Raw genomic sequence first — 20403 nt, forward strand, 5'->3', positions numbered from 1 at the left:
GTTTTTGTGCCATTAGGCACACTTTTCATCCATTATCTCCGTCATGGCACAGTAATTTGGATGGGTATATATCACATAAACTGTTCTGGAAGGACTCTCTGGGCTTTGAAGAATTATTGCAATATTATTGCCTCATAAAAGGTCATTAGATTTGGTCTTTATTTGATGGCAATCAGTTCTCTCTGGTATGTGCACTTTGTACACTGGTGTAAGTATTTGTTTTCAAAGTAATGTAATGGAAAGAAACAGCATTTGTTGTTTACAGAAATATTAATTCTTTATTGAGAATCAGAAATATTCTGATTTTACTGAATTCAGAGGTAGTCTTGGCCCCTGCCCAATAACACTTTTTAGTCTTAGACAATTTGTGCATTTTAAGTTTTTAATTATAGTGCAAAAGAAAGTCACTGAGAAAACTTATAAAATCAGCTTATGCAACATCTATAAAAGGCTATGGAGTTCATATGCTGAAGTATGATAAAATGGTTTGTGAGCAATACAGTACAATATCTGCTTATCAGTGATACAATGTAAAGTCTCTAATGAAGTTAGACTGTTTGCCCAAATTTCTACTTTAGGTGCTGTGAACTTTTCTTTACTTTAACCATCATAATTTTCTCCCCTTCCCGCCAATCTAAAGCTGTCATGACATAGGCATCTATTGTATTGTCACTGTGTAGAATAAGAACCAAATTTCTCAATAAGCAACTTCCCCTGTCACAGTGAGACAATATGCTATTCTCATTTTTCTAGATTCCCTAGGAAAAGGTATTTTTACTTTCTAAAGGTAGAGCTAACCTGTCATAGCATACCATTTTAAGAAATATTACAAATGCAAATTTGCTTCTAGAACAAAAATGTTGATTTCTTAGACTTTCAGAAATATTGAGAAGAGGCTTTTTAACATTTCTGATACATCCAACAGCTCAAGTCTGTGATAAATTAAGCACCAAAATCAACACTGATAGTTACCTGCAGAGACTTAACATTTCTCTAAAATACTCCCCACCATTTAAATTCATTCATGTTAACATTTCTGATAATTTGAGGAGGTACATGGGTAAAAGCTGTGTTATTTCATGAACATTTCCTTAAATATTATTAAGTGGTCATTCTAGCTAGCCAATGTTTCAGCTTTCAGACCAATTCTGTTTATTGGTCTCTAATAAGTTATACTGCCTTCAAAATATTTATGCCTCTCGAGTGTTAATTATCCTTCCTCCACCTGGGCAGGTACCCAAAACTGGCACCAGAGTGTGGCATCTTACACCGCTGCTACTGATAGTCATAGAATCACAGTCAAGCAGAGACCTTCATTTTACACGTAAGGAAACTGAACTGTGGTGGGTTGAATCACAGGGCTCCTGCCTCCTAATTATTTTATTATACATGCTATCTTCTTTTCGCCTATCTTGAAAATCTTTTACTATGTTGGTTTCTCTGTAAAAGGAATTACACCTGAACTTAAAACCCAGGGAGCATAATCAACAGCCTAAGAGGGTGGAGAACAGTAGGAAAGGTGTTGGGGATCTGGTCTCACTGTAGTCAGAATTCCATGGTCGTTTTTTCTCTTGAACACATCACTTGATGAGCGGAGGGTGTAGCTGGGATTCTACCATACTAAATCCTTGCAGCAAACTTCACTTTCAAGCACAGAGCTGTCACTGCAAAATATACCCCAAACCTGCTCTGAACTAAATTCAGGTTTGTTTTATATTTGGTTTAGAAATTTTCTAAATTGTTTTGCTTGTCTCTAAATGGTTTTAAGTTTGATTCTGATAAAATTTCTGATTTTAAAAGCATTATTTCCTTCAGAAATTTACATTAAGGCTCATGAACCAAATCAGATTTTGGTTCATGTCCCTTCAGAATTGCTATCTTAGAAAGGGAAAAGTTAGAACTCAGAATGCCTGACTGAAAATTGTTTAGGACTTGATGGTAAATCAAGTTGAGTTTTGTATACTTTTATCTGTAATATTACCAAAATCATTTTCTGCAATATTATATTAATATATACTTTCAAGTATATAATAAATTACCACTTATTTAAATAAAAACTATCAAGATATTTAGGTTATTACCAGATTTAAAAGAGGTCTACAAATATTGCTGATATTAACATGTATGATTTTGTGCATGTAGAATAAACTGGCATAGGAATAGCTCCTAAATGCCCATGTATCTCCCTTTCATTTGTGGGTCTCAAGCAGGTACCAAGCCTGGTATAGTTTCTGTTTCCAGACCCTATAGGACTTTCAATTTAAAATAAGAACCAAAGCAACTCACTTTCATGAGCAATACACAGCACTCAGAAACCTGCCCCCCAGAGTTGCTGGTCTGCTGTTTGATATCCCCACTCCCCTAATTCTTGCATATAATGTTTTAAGAGCAGCAGTTTGCTGGAGCACTTGGTTCATTCATTCAGGTCTCACCATGTGATAGGATTTAGAATACGTTTTTCAAACAAATTAAATAGACCCTGGTTTCAGAGACCTCACACTCTGCCAGAGAAAATCACTCATGGAAATAGAAGAGTATAACGCAGTGTTATAAATCCCACAACAGAGGTAACCTGTTTAATTTGAGGAGCAAAGAGGCAGGGCCCCCAGATTGACTGGGAGGGGGTGAAACTGAGTGGAATGGGACAATGGTCAGCAAAGGTTTCCCAGAGGAGTTGATATCTGAACTTTTTTTTTTTTAAGGGAATCATCATTGATCATTATATTTTACTTGTTTACTCTTTAACAGACTAGTCTTTGTTTCTGTTGGAGTTTCACCTAAGAAAGATATGTAATTTACACAGCATGTATGCCTTGGAGCTTTCACTTTGTAGAGTACATTATTACGAAGCACCTAATGAAGCATTATTTTAATATTTAATAGTCACTATCCTCGTTTTGTTGTGGTATAATATACATAACATAAAATTTACAATTTTAACCAGTTTTGAGTATACAATTTAGTGGCATTAAATACTTCACAATGTTGTACAACCATCATCACTATTTCCAGAACTTTCTCATCATGACAAACAGAAACTCTGTACCCATTAAACATGAACTAGGTTTTAAAGGAGGAGTGGGAAAGAAGATGTAGTGGGTCAGAATGGCATTGCAGACACAGGGGACACACAGCGTGTTATGTGTGTAGGAACTACAAGCAGTTGATTGCTGATTTTTGTTTTAAATAGACCCCTTACCCCAGTGCTGTGTGGAGGTTGGATTTGAAGAGGAGAAAGCTGGAAGCAAGAGACCAGTAGAGCTGTTGCTGTGGTACAGGTGAGCTATGATGGCCTAAACCTGGTGGTGTTAGTAGCCATGAAGAGAGGGTAGAATCAATCAACACATACAAATAACATCAATCTTTAGTGACTGACTGAATAGATGGGATGGAGGAGGAGGTATCAAGGGTGACTCCCAGGTTCCTAGTTTGGTGCTATCAGTAACAGACAGAGAATGCAGGAGGAAGAGCAGCTCTGGGGAGAGAAGTAAGTTCAATTTTTCAACATGATGAGTTTGAGGTATCTATGGGTCACATCCAGGTAGATGTGTCCAGGGGGCAGTCAGACCTGAGTCTGAAGCTCTGGCATTTGGGGGTCATCAGCATAACAGAAGACTGTGGCATCTGGTTGCAGAAAGGCAGGGACCCTTACCTTAATTGACCTATTATTTCAGGGCTCTGTAGACAAATTTGTCATCCCATCAGGTCCATATTTTCTTGGGCCACTGAGACGTGGTTGCTTGTTTTCTCTCATATTTCCTTAGAAAGTTGGCAAAACTTAATATTCCCAGTCTTATCATCATTTTTCCCTGCACTGAAAATTATATATGGCACTATCTCTTCACATATAGTACACATGGCAAGGTCTTGTATATAGTAGGTGATCAATAAATGTTCATCTCCATTGCTTATATTCAAATGGCTCTCTGTATACAAAATTACCTCCTTTTTTTTCTTGCAGGAACTTCTTTCATGCTTCTCAAGTTTAACTTCTTACAAATTTCTAAGACTACTTCAAGATTAAGTGTAAGTGAGCAGTACTTGATGGGTAGGTGTCTTCCATCATTAAGACTAAATCATTCCTTTCATTATCACCATACGTTGCTTGTTGCAGGATTTGGAAACAAACATTTCTCTTCTTAGGGAAGGACTGTGGAGTTTATCCAGTCAAGGTTCCACAGAGGGAGTTAGAGTTGCAGTAACCTGGCACGAGTAAGCCCTGATTCCAGGTGGTGATGGGGTTGAGTTTCACATTTTGCTTTATTTGAACAATATGTGAAAAAGAGTCACTAAAAATAAGAACAGACTGGGCTTTGTTGCAGCTGAGTGGCCTTGCAAATCTCTGTAGAGAGGAATTATAGGACATAAAGGATCTGATTCTGGGATATGATCCAATTGCCCTCTGAATGGAAGTAAAATATCCTTTTTAAGAGCACTGAAGTTCTGGGATTTTGGGGGAATAGTCACCTTTGTGAGATGTGGATTGTGTCCAGGGACTGTAACCTGAGAGGAAACAAGAAAGTTATCTGAGTGACTTCAGATGTTTTGTAGTGCCAACAGTGAAAAACACGGATATCCACCACTAAAATGCAGCCTTTATGAAACACATGTAACAACCTGCCAGGTCTCGCAGGGCTAGAAACAGCTTCAGTCCTGTGCTCGGTGAATGAGTTAACAAGTGCCTACTGATATGGACCACAGTTATTAATGCTGTTGCTGAGAATTACAAAGTGAAATAAAGACAATTCCTTTATCTGGAGATGTAAGAAAGAAGCAATAGACTGATTTCTGTCCCCATCGTTTTCATGGAGCGCAAAGGTAAAGAGTTGACTGTTTCTCTTTGTCTCAAGTCTGTACTTAATATCCTGATTCTGTGTCAAGATTATTTATAAGTGGAATTTTTTTCTCAATTTATTCCATTTTCCTTGCAGCTGATCTAAGTGTATATGTTATTGCTTCTTTAAACAGCTTTGATTTTACCTGGTTTTGTCCATGAGTCTGACTCTTCAGCTAGATTTATCTTTTTGGTGGAGGAAATGATCAGGAAAATAATGACAAATGCTAAACTAACTATAGACTATTGCTACTGAGAAATGCTTTTATTATATATGGTAGAGAGGGAAAAGAATAGGGAATAACATTTACATAACCACTAATTGGCATGTATTTTAGCCATTCATTTCAGCTTCCAGAGTCTTACCTTCTGCTTTTGTCGTAGAGCTAGTAACTAAAGCCAACTTGTGCTGTGTTAGTCTAATTGGAAATGAACAATTCATTACTTTATTCTATAAATATGTGGCTTATTTTTTAAATTTTTTATTGGAGTATAGTTAATTTACAAATTGTTAGTTTCAGGTGTATAGCAAAGTGAATCTGTTATACATATATCCAAGATGTGGCTTATTTATGGGATTGCATAAAAACAGTTTATTGATAGATTCACTACAAGGAAAACACTTTTTTCTCACAGAATGAAAATGTCACAGTAAATAACAGGAAAATAAAAGGTCTTTTTAGGCAAAGATTCATAGTGAGTTGAGGTCTTTCCGGCTCTATTCGTGTCCTTGGTAGGAGGAAAGATACTCAAGAAAAGCATGAGCCACTCACTCAAAGTGGTGGGTACTGTGGCGATAACCTATGGAGCAGGGGTTTTTAATCCTACAGAGTTTTTTGAACTGAAAACCATGCCCTTTATTATGTCCTAAAAATGAAACAACTACAAAGCCAGTTTTTACTACAGAATAGATGACTACCTTCTTTCAGGAGTAGCTCTATACGGAATGACTACTATGGCTGGCATTAGACCCACTAAGCAAACTAGATGAATCTTGACATTCTTAGATAAAGTCACATCAAAGAGGAAGAGTCATAATCTGGCCAAATAAATCAGATACTTATTCATTTAGTTCATTCACATAAACCCACTCAGCCTCAAACTAGTCCATGCGTCCTTAGAGGAAGAAAAGCCTTAGAAACATGCATCTAAATAAAATTAAAATCTGGAATTTTACTTGCATTGATTGGAAAACTCACCATCATTTGCTTATGAGCAGGCTGCAAAATATGTATCACTTAATATAGTGGTAAACTTTGTGGATCAAATTTTATTTATAGTGAAGTCTAAGGAAATTGTGTTGCAATCAGTTTTTAATAGTAGAAGTTATGGTTCACGGAACAGATGTTAAACTGGTATTCCATGAAGCTTGGAAGAACTGTGGTCACATTGTTTTTGTTTTTAAATTTTTATTGGAGTATAGTTGCTTTATGTTGTGTTAGTTTCTGCTGTACAGAAAAATGAATCAGCTCTATGTATGTATATATCCCCTCCTTTTTGGATTTCCTTCCCATTTAGGACACCACAGAGCATTGAGTAGAGTTCCCTGTGCTATACAGTAGGTTCTCATTAGTTATCTATGTTATACATAGTAGTGTATATATGTTAATCCCAATCTCCCAATTCATCCCACCACCCCACATTATTTATTCTTAATAAGGTTTGTTCCATTTTTTATCATAAAAGGTACCACCCGAAATGGGATTTGGCTTCTATTAAAAAAATTGCCAGTTGGGGAAAAAACATGATTTTCTGAGTTTGTTTCTATTATTGCCACCTCACCCACTCCCTGCTAAATGCAAGTTGGCCTTTTAGTCTGTCCTGACGTATCTACTTTTGGACTTTTCAGACTTATTTTAGATTCTTTCTAGGTAAGTAAGTATTGTGAGTTCTATAATATTTTAATAACAATAGTTAATATTGTATACTTACCTCTATTACATAGGACCCAGGCAAGAGAAGGAGGTAATACTCTCCAAATTTGTTGGTTCTATAGGGGCAGACATGTTTTCTGTCTTGGACTTCTACAGTTACATTGGGTAATGGAGTCCCATTCTGATCAAAAATTTGACCCTTTACACCTGCAAGACAAAAAGATAATTAAATGTTAATACCACATTTTATGGCATATGAAAAAAAATTATTGTAATTATTTAAGAAAAATATGCCCAATATTTATTAGCAGTTTTGAGTTAATCGAGTGTTTCAGAAGGGATGGCAAACTTTTTAAAAAATTGAGATATAATAAAAATATAACATATTAGTTTCAGGTGTACAACATAATGATTTAATATATGTATTGTGAAACAGTCACCACAATATGCCCAGTTAACATACACATTTTTTTTCTTGTGATGAAATCTTTTAAGATTTACTCTTAGCTAATTTCAAATATACAATACAGTATTTAACTATATTTACCATGCTGTACATTACATCCCCAGGACTTATTTATTCTATAACTGGAAGTTTGTACTTTTTGACTGCCTTCACCTATTTTTCCCCACACCCTGCCTCTGCCAACTACCAATCTATTCTCTGTATCATGAGTTGGTTTTTTTTTTTTTAAAGATTCCACATATAAGTGACATCATAAGCTATTTGTCTTTCTCTGATTTATTGATATTTCACTTAGTATAATGCCCTCAGTGTCTGTCCATATTGTCATAAATGGCAAGATTTCTTCTTATGGCAGAGTAGTATTCCATTGTATAAATATACCACATTTTTTAAATTCATCCATCCAATTAAGTTGCTTCTGTGTCTCGGCTATTATAAATAATGCTGCAGTGAACATGTTGGGTGCAGATATCTTTTCAAGTTAATTTTCTCATTTCTTTTGGATAAATACCCAGAAGTAGAATTACTGGATCATAGGGTAGTTCTATTTTTAATTTTTCTTAGAATCTCCATACTGTTTTCTATAGTGCTGCACCAATTTACATTCCCATCAACAGTGCACAAGGGTTCCCTTTTCTCCACATCCCTGCCAACACTTGTTGCTTCTTGTCTTTTTTGACAGTAGCCTTTCTAACAGGGGTAAGGTGATATCTCTACTTGTCTTTAACTCTTGATACTTGACTTACAATGTGTGTTGATGTGGGTCTCTTTCGGTTCATCTTATTTGGAACTCTCTAGGCTTCCTGGATCTGGATGTCTGCCTTCCTTCCCCAGGTTAGGAAACTTTTCAGCCATTTTTCCTTCAAATAAGTTTTATATCCCTTTTTCTCTCTCTTCTCCTTCTGGGACCCCTATAATGCAAATGTTTGTCTGCTTGATATTGTTCCATAAGTTCTTTAAGCCATCTTCACTCTTTTTCATTCTTTTTCTTTTTGCTGCTCTGATTGGATGAATTCCATTGTCCTGTCTTTGGGTTCACGTGTCCTTTCTTCTGCCTCATCTAGTCTGCTATTGAACTCCTCTACTATATTTTTCAGCTCTATGACTTTTATTTGGTACTTCCTTATATTTTCTTTCTGTTTGTTGAAATTCTTTTTTTTTTTTTTTTTTTTTTCAGTATGCAGGCCTCTCACTGTTGTGGCCTCTCCCGTTGTGGAGCACAGGCTCCAGACTCACAGGCTCAGTGGCCATGGCTTACGGGCCTAGCTGCTCCATGGCATGTCGGATCTTCCTGGACTGGGGCACAAACCCATGTCCTCTGCATCGGCAGGCGGACTCTCAACCACTGCGCCACCAGGGAAGCCCTGAAATTCTCATTTCGTTCATGCATAGTTCTACTGAGCTCAGTGAGTATCTTTTTTTTTTTTTTTTTTTTTTTTTTTGCGGTATGCGGGCCTCTCACTGTTGTGGCCTCTCCCGTTGCGGAGCACAGGCTCCGGACGCGCAGGCCTAGCGGCCATGGCTTACGGGCTTAGTTGCTCCGCGGCATGTGGGATCTTCCCGGACCAGGGCACGAACCCGTGTCTCCTACATCGGCAGGCGGATTCTCAACCACTGTGCCACCAGGGAAGCCCAGTGAGTATCTTTATGACCGTTATTTTGAACTCTTTATCAGGTAAATCTCCTACCTCTATTTCATTAAGCTCTTTTCTGGGGTTTTATCTTGTTCTTTCATTTGGAACATATTCCTCTGTGCTGACTCTCTGTGTTGGTTTCTATGCATTATATAAAACAACCATCTTATCCAGTCTTGAAGGAGTGGCTTTGTGTAAGAGGTGAACTTACTGTTCAACCCTGCCCCAGCTCTGGGTTTTCTCTCAAACTTTTATGATTATCCAAGCAGCTTACTTTAGTCTTAATGGCTCCAGTAGTTGAGGGTGTGCCAAGACCTGTCAGTGTCCCAAAGGGGAGTATCTCAGTCAGCACAAAGGTTCAGGCAGATCAGGAGCCAAACCCACAGCTTTGAAAGTATACAAATATACTTCTTTTGGGGGAAGACTGGGAGATGGGTGTTTCTGTCTACTCCCTCTGCACTGAGCCCTGGGGTGACTGACAGCCAGTTAAGAACCATTTCTTTGTTTGCTTTGTTCATCTCTTTCAACTCATGAACACAAGCCCTGCTGACCAACAGAGCCAGGCTATCAAGGGATGTTTCTCTGGGCAGTAGCCAAAAAAGCCAAGGGGCCAGATGGGTACACAGGCTCCTTTCTTGGAGACACTGGTGATCTGGGGTAGGGCATAGGTTGAGAGTGAAGATGGTGCCCACCGGCCTCTGATGAATGATTGTAGTCAGCCGCTACATGTGTATTTAATTAGAATCCTGCTCCTCAGGCCGCAACTATGAAGATAAACTAATAGTCCTCTTTCACAGAAAGACTTGGTCTTCAGTCTGCTGCCTCTCCACTGTTCCCTGAGTGTAGCTGGTTAAGAACTCCTTCTCTGTTACAGTTCTGTGGGATTTATGAACACAAGACCTGCTGGCCAACAGAACCAGGAAATCAAGGGGTAGCCCCTGGGTGGCAACTGAAGAAAACAGTGCACCAGACAAGTGTACAAACTCTTCTCCAGGAGATACCAGGATCCTGGAGGCAGGTAGAGGGACAGGGCAAAGATGGCAGTCACAAGCATCCATCTTTGGAGAGTATTTCAGTTGGCTCCTAGATGTATGTTAAATTAGATGACTGCCCCTCAGACTGAAACTTTCAGACAAGCAGATATGCCTCTTTCACAGAAAGACTGGGCACTTTTCAGTCAGCTGCCTTAGTTCTGGGTCCTGGCGGGTAGCCAGGTAAGTCTTTAAGAACTGTTTCTCAGTTTGCTATAGACTTCTGGGTCTCATGGACGTGAGCCCCATCATTTTCAAAGCTAGATGTTTCGAGAGCCTCCAGAAGGAACCAGCCCTGCCAACACCTGGACTTTAGCCCAGTGAGACTGGTTTTGAACTTCTAACCTCCAGAACTGTACATTTAAATTCACTGTTACTTGAGAGGAGACAAGATGGCGGAGTAGAAGGTAAGCTCACCACCTCTTATGGAAACACCAAAATCACAACTAACTGCTGTACAACCATTGACCAAAAAATGCTGAAACCTACCAAAAAAGATACCCTACATCCAAAGACAAAGAAGAAGCCACAACAAGACCGTAGGAGTGGGTGCAATTTCAATAAAATCAAATCCCATACATGCCAGGTAGGTGACCCAAAAACTGGAAACAGAAGTTCTCCCACAGGAGTGAAAGTTCTGAGCCCTGTGTCAGGCTCCCCAGCCTGGGAGTCTGGGAATGGGAGGAGGAGCCCCCAGAGAATCTGTCTTTGAAGGCCAGTGGGTTTTGGTCACAGTGATTCCACAGGACTGGGGGAAACAGAAACTCCATCCTTGGAGGGTGCACACAGGGTCTTGTATGCACCAGGACCTAGGGGAAAAAAGCAGTGACCTCATAATAGACTGGGCCAGACTTACCTGCTAGTATTGGAGGATCTCCTGCAGAAGCAGGGGGTGGGGGCAGCTGTGGCTCACTGCAGGGACAAGGACACTGGTGGTGGTAGTGTGGTAGTTCTGGGGAGTACTCTTTGGCAGGAGCCCTCTTGGAGGCTGCCATTTTCTCACCGAGTCCACCCAATAGCCTGTAGGCTCCAGTGCTGGGATGCCTCAGGCCAGATAACCAACAGGGTAGGAACACAGCCCCACCCATCAGCAGACAGGCTGCTTAATGTCTTCCTGAGCACACAGCTGCCTGATAAACACACCCCCTGACACGGCCTTGCCCACCAGAGGGACAAGACTCAGCTGCACCCACCCATGGGCAGGAACCAGTCCCTCCCACCAGAAAGCCTACACAAGCCTCTTAAATAGTCTCATCCACCAGGGGGTGGCGACAGCAGAAACAAGAAGAACTACAATCCTGCAGCCCACGGAATGGAAACTGCAATCACAGAAAGTTAGACAAATTGAGATGGCAGAGAACTATGTCCCAGATGAAGGAACAAGATAAAACCCCAGAACAACAACTAAGTGAAGGGGAGATAGGCAATCTACCTGAAAAATAATTCAGAGTAATGATAGTAAAGATGATCTGAGATCTCAGAAAAAGAATGGAGGCACAGATCAAGAAGATACAAGAGATGTTTAACAAAGACCTAGAAGAACTAAAGAACAAACAGATGAACAATACAATAACTGTAATGAAAAGTACACTAGAAGGAATCAATAGCAGAGTAACAGGCAGAAGAATGGATGACTGACCTGGAAGAAAGAATGGTGGAATTCACTGCAGTGGGACAAAGAAAAAAGAAAGAAAACAAATGAGGCCAGTCTAAGAGACCTCTGGGACAACATTAAATGCATGAACATTCTCATTATAGGGGTCCTAGAAGGAGAAGAGAGAGATAAAGGACCTGAGAAAATATCTGAAGAGATAACAGCTGAAAACTTCCTTAACATGGGAAAGGAAACAGTCACCCAAGTCCAGGAAGCACAGAGAGTCCCAGGCAGGATAAACTCAAGGAGGAACACACAAAGATACATAGTAATCAAATTGACAAAAAATTAAAGACAAAGAAAAAATATTAAAAGCAACAAATAACATACAAGGGACTTCCCATAAGGTTAGCAGCTGATTTCTCAGCAGAAACTCTACAGGCCAGAAGGGAGTGGCATGATATATTTAATGTGATGAAAGGGAATAACCTACAATGATGAATACCCAGCAAGGCTCTCATTCAGATTCAACAGAGAAATCAAAAGCTTTACAGACAAGCAAAAGCTAAGAGAATTCAGCACCAACAGACCAGCTTTGCATCAAATACTAAAGGAACTTTTCTATGGGCAAAAGAGGAGGCCACAACTAGAAACAAGAAAATTACGAATGGAAAAACTCACTGGTAAAGGCAAACATACAGTAAAGGTAGGAAATCATAGGCACACAAATGTGATATCAAACCCAGCAATTGTGAGAAAAGAGCAAAAATGCAGGATACAGGAAATGCATTTGAAATTAAAAGACTTGCAACTTAAAACAATCTTGTTTATATATAGACTGCTATAGCAAAACCTCATGGTAACCACAAACCAAAAATCTACAACAGAGACACACACAAAAAAGGAAAAGGCATTCAAACAATGCTAAAGTTAGTCATCAAATCACAAGAGAACAAAAAAGGAAGGGAAGAAAAAAGACCTACAAAAGCAAATCCAAAACAATTAACAAAATGGCAATAAGAACATACATATCAATAATTACCTTAAACATAAACAGATTAAATGCTCCAACCAAAAGACATAGACTGGCTGAATGGATACAAAAACAAGACCCGTATATATGCTGTCTACAAGAGCACTTCAGATCTAGGGACACATTTAGACTGAAAGTGAGGGGATGTAAAAAGGCATTCCATGTAGATGGAAGTCAAAAGAAAGCTGGGGTAGCAATACTCATATCAGACAAAATAGACTTTAAAATAAAGACTATTACAAGAGACAAAGAAGGACACTACATAATGATCAAGGGAGCAATCCAAGAAGATATGACAATTGTAAATATATATGCACCCAACATAGGAGCACCTCAATATATAAGGCAAATACTAAAAGCCATAGAAGGAGAAATTGACAGTAACACAGTAATAGTAGGGGGCTTTAACACCCCACTTTGATCAACAGACAGATCATCCAGACAGAAAATCAATAAGGAAACACAGGACTTAAATGATACATTAGACCAGATGGACTTAGTTGATGTTTAAAGAGCATTCCATCCAAAAGCAGCAAAATACACATTCCTCTCAAGTGCACAAGGAATATTCTCCAGGATTCATCACATGCGGGGCCACAAAGCAAGTCTTGGTAAATTTGAGAAAACTGAAATATCAAGCATCTTTTCCAACCACAAGGTATGAAATTAGAAATCAACCACAAGAAAAAAAAAACAAACAAACACGTGGGGGATATAGCCTGAACCAAGATGGAGGAGTAGAAGGACTTGCTCTCACTCCCTCTTGTGAGAACACCAGAATCACAACTAGCTGCTGGACAGTCATCAACAGGAAGACACTGGAACTCACCAAAAAAGATTCCCCACATCCAAACACAAAGGAGAAGCCACAATGAGATGGCATGAGGAGCGCAATCACAGTAAAATCAAATCCCATAACTGCTGGGTTGGTGACTCACAAACTGGAGAACACTTATACCATAGATGTCCACTCACTGGAGTGAAGGTTCTGAGCCCCACTTCAGGCTTCCCAACCTGGGGGTCCAGCAACAGGAAGAGGAATTCCTAGAGAATCAGACTTTGAAGTCTAGTGGGATTTGATTGCAGGACTTTGACAGGACTGGGAAAAACAGAGACTCCACTCTTGGAGGGCACACACAAAGTAGTGTGCGCATTGGGACCCAGGGGAAGGAGCAGTGACCCCAGGGGAGACTGAACCAGACCTACCTGCTAGTGTTGGAGGGTCTCCTGCAGAGGCGGGGGTGGCTGTGGCTCACTGTGGTGACAAGGACACTGGCAGCAGAAATTCTGGGAAGTACTACTTGGTGTGAGCCCTCCGCCACTAGCCCCACCAAAGAGCCCAGGTAGCCTCCAGTGTTGGGTTGCCTCAGGCCAAACAACCAACAGGGAGGGAACCCAGCCCCACCCATCAGAAATCAAGAGGATTAAAGTTTTACAGAGCTCTGCCCAACAGAGCAACAGTCAGCTCTACTCACCACCAGTCCCTCCCATCAGGACACTTGGCACAAGCCTCTTAGATAGCCTCATCCACAAGAGGGCAGACAGCAGAAGCAAGAAGAACTACAATCCTGCAGCCTGTGGAACAAAAACCACATTCACAGAAAGATAGACAAGATGAAAAGGCAGAGGGCTATGTACCAGATGAAGGAACAAGATAAAACCCCAGAAAAACAACTAAATGAAGTGGAGATAGGCAACCTTCCAGAAAAAGAATTCAGAATAATGATAGTGAAGATGATCCAAGACCTCGGGAAAAGAATGGAGGCAAAGATCAAGATGCAAGAAATGTTTAACAAAGATCTAGAAGAAGTAAAGAACAAACAGAGATGAACAATCAATAACTGAAATGAAAACTACACTAGAAGGAATCAATAACAGAATAACTGAGGCAGAAGAACGGATAAGTGACCTGGAAGACACAATGGTGGAATTCACTGCTGCAGAACAGAATAAAGAAAAAAGGATGAAAAGAAATGAAGACAGCCTAAGAGACCTCTGGGATAACATTAAAAGCAACAACATTCTCATTATAGGCGTCCCAGAAGGAGAAGAGTCAGAGAAAGGGCCAGAGAAAATATTTGAAAAGATTATAGTCGAAAACTTCCCTAACATGGGAAAGGAAGTAGCCACCCAAGTCCAGGAAGTGCAGATAGTCCCATACAGGATAAATCCAAGGAGAAACACGCCGAGACACATAGTAATCAAATTGGCAAAAATTAAAGACAAAGAAATTATTGAAAGCAGCAAGGGAAAGATGACAAATAACATAGAAGGGAACTCCCATAAGGTTAACAGCTGATTTCTCAGCAGAAACTCTACAAGCCAGAAGGAAGTGGCATGATATACTTAAAGTGATGAAAGGGAAGGACCTACAACCAAGATTATTCTACCTGGCAAGGATCTCATTCTGATTCGATGGAGAAATCAAAAGCTTTACAGACAAGCAAAAGCTAAGATAATTCAGCCCCACCAAACCAACTCTACAACAAATGCTAAAGGAACTTCTCTAAGTGGGAAACACAAGAGAAGAAAAGGACCGACAAAAACAAACCCAAAACAATTAAGAAAATGGTCATAGGAATATACGTATTGATAATTACCTTAAACGTAAATGGATAAATGCTCCAACCAAAAGACACAGGCTTGCTGAATGGATTAAAAATAACAAGACTCATCTATATGCTGTCTACAAGATACCCACTTCAGACCTACGGACAGATACAGACTGAAAGTGAGGGGATAGAAAAAGATATTTCATGAAAATGGAAATCAAAACAAAGCTGGAGTTGCAACACTCATATCAGATAAAATAGACTTTAAAATAAAGAATGTTACAAGAGACAAGGAAGGACACTACATAATGATCAAGGGATCATCCAGGAAAAAAATATAACAATTATAAATATATATGCACCCAACATAGGAGCACCTCAATACATAAGGCAACTGCTAACAGCTATAAAAGAGGAAATCGACAGTAACACAGTATAGTAGGAGACTTTAACACCTCACTTACGCCAATGGACAGATCATCCAAAATGAACATAAATAAGGAAACAGAAGCTTTAAATGACATAATAGACCAGATAGATTTAATTGATATTTATAGGACATCCCATCTAAAACCAGCAGATTACACTTTCTTCTCAAGTGCACATGGAACATTCTCCAGGATAGATCATATCTTGGCTCACAAATCAAGCCTCAGTAAATTTAAGAAAATTGAAATCATATCAAGCATCTTTTCTGACCACAACACTATGAGATTAGAAATCAATTACAGGGAAAAAAAAACGTAAAAAACACAAACACATGGAGGCTAAACAATACGTTACTAAATAACCAAGAGCTCACTGAAGAAAACAAAGAGGAAATCAAAAAATACCTAGAGACAAATGACAATGAAAACACGATGATCCAAAACCTATGGGATGCAGCAAAAGCAGTTCTAAAGGGAAGTTTATAGCTATACAAGCCTACCTCAAGAAACAAGAAAAATCTCAAATAAACAATCCAACCTTACACCTAAAGGAACTAGAGAAAGAACAAACAAAACCCAAAGTTAGCAGAAGGAAAGAAATCATAAAGATCAGAGCAGAAATAAATGAAATAGAAACAAAGAAAACAATAGCAAAGATCAATAAAACTAAAAGCTGGTTCTTTGAGAAGGTAAACAAAATTGATAAACCATTAGCCACACTTATCAAGAAAAAGAGGGAGAGGACTCAAATCAATACAATTAGAAATGAAAAAGGAGAAGTTACAACAGACACTGCAGAAATACAAAGCATCCTAAGAGATTACTACAGGCAACTCTATGCCAATAAAATGGACAACCTGGAAGAAATGGACAAATTCTTAGAAAGGTATAACCTTCCAAGACTGACCCAGGAAGAAACAGAAAATATGAACAGACCAATCACAAGTAATGAAATTGAAACTGTGATTAAAAATCTTCCAAGACTCCAAAGTCCAGGACCAGATGGCTTCACAGGTGAATTCTATCCAACAATTAGACAAGAGCTAACACCAATCCTTCTCAAAGTCTTCTAAAAAATTTCAGAGGAAGGAATACTCCCAAACTCATTCTATGAGGCCACCATCACCCTGATACCAAAACCAGACAAAGATACTACAAAACAAGAACCTTACAAGCCAATATCACTGATGAATATAGATGCAAAAATCCTCAACATATTAGTAGCAAACAGAATCCAGCAATACATTAAAAGGATCATACACCAAGATCAAGTGGGATTTATCCAGGGGTTGCAACGATTCTTCAGTATATGCAATTCAATCAATGTGATACACTATATTAACAAATTGAAGAATAAAACCCATATGATCATCTTGATAGATGCAGAAAAAGCTTTTGACAAAATTCAACACCCATTTATGATAAAGACTCTCCAGAAAGTGGGCATAGAGGGAAGCTACCTCAACAAAATAAAGGCCATATACGACAAACCCACAGCAAACATCCATATCAATTGTGAAAAACTGAAAGCATTTCCTCTAAGATCAGGAAAAAGACAAGGATGTCCACTCTCACCACTATTATTCAACATAGTTTTGGAAGTCCTAGCATGGCAATCAGAGAAGAAAAAGAAATAAAAGGAATCCAAATTGGAAAAAAAGAATTAAAATTGTCACTGTTTGCAGATGACATGATAGTATACATAGATAATCCTAAAGATGCCACCAGAAAACTACTAAAGCTAATCAATGAATTTGGTAAAGCTGCTGGATACAAAATTAATGCGCAGAAATCTCTTGCATTCCTATACACTAACAATGAAAGATCAGAAAGAGAAATTAAAGAAACAATCCCATTTACCATTGCAACAAAAAGAATAAAATACCTAGGGAGACAAAAGACCTGTATGCAGAAAACTATAAGACAATGATGAAAGAAATTAAAGATGATACCAACAAATGGAGAGATATACAATGTTCTTGGATTGGAAGAATCAACATTGTGAAAATGACTATACTACCCAAAGCAATCTACAGATTCAATGCGAACCCTATCAAATTACCAATGGCATTTTTTACAGAACTACAACAAAAAAATCTTAAAATTTGTATGGAGACACAAAAGACCCCAAATAGCCAAAGCAGTCTTGAGAGAAAAATACGAAGCTGGAGGAATCAGACTCCCTGAGTTCAGACTATAGTACGAAACTACAGTAATCAAGACAATATGGTACTGGCACAAAAACAGAAATATAGATCAATGGAACAAGATAGAAAGCCCAGAGATAAACCCACACACCTATGGTCAACTAATCTATGATAAAGGAGGCAAGGATATAAAATGGAGAAAAGACAGTCACTTAAATTAGTGGTGCTTGGAAAACTGGACAGCTACATGTAAAAGAAGGAAATTAGAACACTCCGTAACACCACACACAAAAATAAACTCAAAATGGATTAGAGACCTAAATGTAAGACCAGACACTATAAAACTCTTAGAGGAAAACATAGGAAGAACACTCTGACATAAATCACAGCAAGATCTGTTTTGATACACCTCCTAGAGTAATGGAAATAAAAACAAAAATTAAAAAATGGGACCTAATGAAACATCAAAGCTTTTGCACAGCAAAGGAAACCATAAACAAGACGAAAAAGACAACCCTCAGAATGGGAGAAAATATGTGCAAATGAAGCAACTGACAAAGGATTAATCTCCAGAATTTACAAGCAGCTCATGCAGCTCAATATTAAAAAAACAAACAACCCAATCCAAAAATGGGCTGAAGACCTAAATAGACATTTCTCCAAAGAAGACATACAGATGGCCAAGAAGCACATGAAAAGCTGCTCCACATCACTGATTATTAGAGAAATCAAAATCAAAACTACAATGAGTAGTTGTACATCTCATGCCAGTTAGAATGTGCCTCATCAGAAAACCTACAAACAACAAATGCTGGAGAGGGTGTGGTGAAAGGAAACCCTCTTGCACTGTTGGTGGGAATGTAAGTTGATACAGCCACTATGGAGAACAGTATGGAGGTTCCTTAAAAAACTAAAAACAGAATACTATATGATCCAGCAATCCCACTACTGGGCATATACCCAGAGAAAACCATAATTCAAAAAGACACATGCACCCCAGTGTTCACTGCAGCACTATTTACAATAGCCAGGTCATGGAAGCATCCTAAATGCCCATCAACAGACGAATGGATAAAGATGATGTGGTCCATATATACAATGGAATATTACTCAGCCATAAAAGGAACAAAATTGGGTCATCTGTTGAGATGTGGATGAATCTAGAGACTGTCATACAGAGTGAAGTAAGTCAGAAAGAGAAAAACAAGTATCGTATATTAACAGATATATGTGGAACCTAGAAAAATGGTACAGATGGACCAGTTTGCAGGGCAGAAATAGAGACACATATGTAGAGAACAAACGTATGGACACCAGGGGCGGAAACAGTGGGGTGGTGGTGGTGGTGGTGGTGGTGGTGTGATGAATTGGGTGATTGGGATTGATATGTATACACTGATGTGTATAAAATTGATGGCTAATAAGAAAAAAATGCAAACCATATATATTTTTTTACAATTCAAATTAAAACTCTTGTTTGTAAAGGAAGATTATACAGCTTTTGAGGATATGGGTTGGAATACTTTTTAAATGTAATTAATCTAAAATAAGCCAGGCAGAGAAAGACAAATACTGCATAGAATCACTTATATGTGAAATCTTAAAAAAAAAAAAAAAGCCGAAGGCTAGAAACAGAGCAGAAAAGTGGTTGCCAGGGCAGGGTGTGGGGGAAATAAGGAGAGGTTGGTCATAGGGTACAAAGTTTCAGTTATAAGATGAATAAGGTCTGAGGATCTAACGAAAAACATGGTGACTATGGTGATAACACTGTATTGTATAATTGAAATTTGCTGAAAGAGTAGAACTTAAATGCTCTTACCTCCCCTCAAAAAGGATAAATACGTGAGGTGATGGATATGTTAATTAATAAGATGGGTGGAATCTTTTCACAATGTACACATACATCAAATCACCACGGTGTACATTTTAAATGTCTTGTAATTTTATGTCAATTATACCTCAATAAAGCTGAAATAATAGGTCTAAACATGTTTTATTCATATTGTTCATACTTTTGGATTTACTTAAATTACTTGAAGCTCTCAAACAGTCTAAGAGTTGGACCTGAAAGAACAGGTCTCCATCAGACACCAGAAAAAATAGAACTCCTCTCAGCCATTTAGCATTTATCACCACCAGTACATATATAATCTTTGGTTCATTTGTTGTCTAAAGCTATGTTGCCATGGAACTACTCTTGACTATTTCTTTTGGCCTGTCAAACACACGCTATGGTTTCAGTGAAACCAGGGATTCCTGCCCACCTTCCCCCTCCATTTTCAAGGAACCAAGTAGTTATTTTGGTATGAAGGTCTAAAAATCGTGTTATTATGGTAGTTAAGGGTGACAAATTGCAACAATAATATAAAAGATTAAACAACCAGAGAGTTAAAGTGAATTCAAGCAAAAATTTTTTGTCTGAGCTATTTGGATTGGGTAAATTCAAAAACCACAGGACAGTTTTTGACATTATTATGACTGAAAGCTTGAATAGCTTTCCAGTTTTTTTACTTGTAGCTGGAATATGGTTAAGACTGAAACATACTTATTAAAATGACAGAGCAAATGGTATGGTAGTTTTAATATGTGGCTAGATAATCAACATTATGAACGAGTTCTATTTGGCATATATTCCAAATTTCTTTTAAAAATCAACATTCAGGAGAGCTTGGAGAAAATTCTCACCTATTCTTATAGAATGGTGAGCTGCAGTATTCCTTCCTATGCTGTAAAGAAATTTAGAGCATATGAGATGGAAGAGACCATACTAGGAGCTATTGTTCATTCTGTTAGTTGTTTTGAGGTTTTTA

The 20403-nt window shown here is 38.5% G+C and overlaps 1 protein-coding gene and 1 long non-coding RNA gene across 4 annotated transcripts in view; one reads left to right on the forward strand and one right to left on the reverse strand.

Annotated features, from left to right (window-relative positions):
• Window positions 1–20403, forward strand: part of LOC131766233 (uncharacterized) — a 36650-nt gene that overhangs the window by 1664 nt on the left and 14583 nt on the right. The window contains exons 2-4 of the long non-coding RNA XR_009338433.2: window positions 1234–1324; window positions 3191–3278; window positions 3962–4026. This is a non-coding gene — a long non-coding RNA (uncharacterized lncRNA). The remainder of the gene's footprint in view (window positions 1–1233; window positions 1325–3190; window positions 3279–3961; window positions 4027–20403) is intronic.
• The window catches only part of CPM (carboxypeptidase M), a 94494-nt gene continuing 74352 nt past the window's right edge, over window positions 262–20403 (reverse strand). For 2 of the 3 annotated variants that reach the window (XM_067009719.1, XM_067009720.1), the window contains 2 exons: window positions 6767–6915; window positions 268–4503 (listed from right to left, as the gene is read on the reverse strand). In XM_067009719.1, coding sequence (XP_066865820.1) covers window positions 4261–4503; window positions 6767–6915 — 392 coding nt within the window. In that variant the 3' untranslated portion in view covers window positions 268–4260. Of the gene's footprint in view, window positions 4504–6766; window positions 6916–20403 lie in introns of all 3 variants that reach the window. The other variant, XM_059080262.2, reaches the window with a different exon arrangement.

Source organism: Kogia breviceps, chromosome 12, assembly GCF_026419965.1.
Source record: "Kogia breviceps isolate mKogBre1 chromosome 12, mKogBre1 haplotype 1, whole genome shotgun sequence".
NCBI classification, from domain to species: Eukaryota; Metazoa; Chordata; class Mammalia; order Artiodactyla; family Physeteridae; genus Kogia; species Kogia breviceps.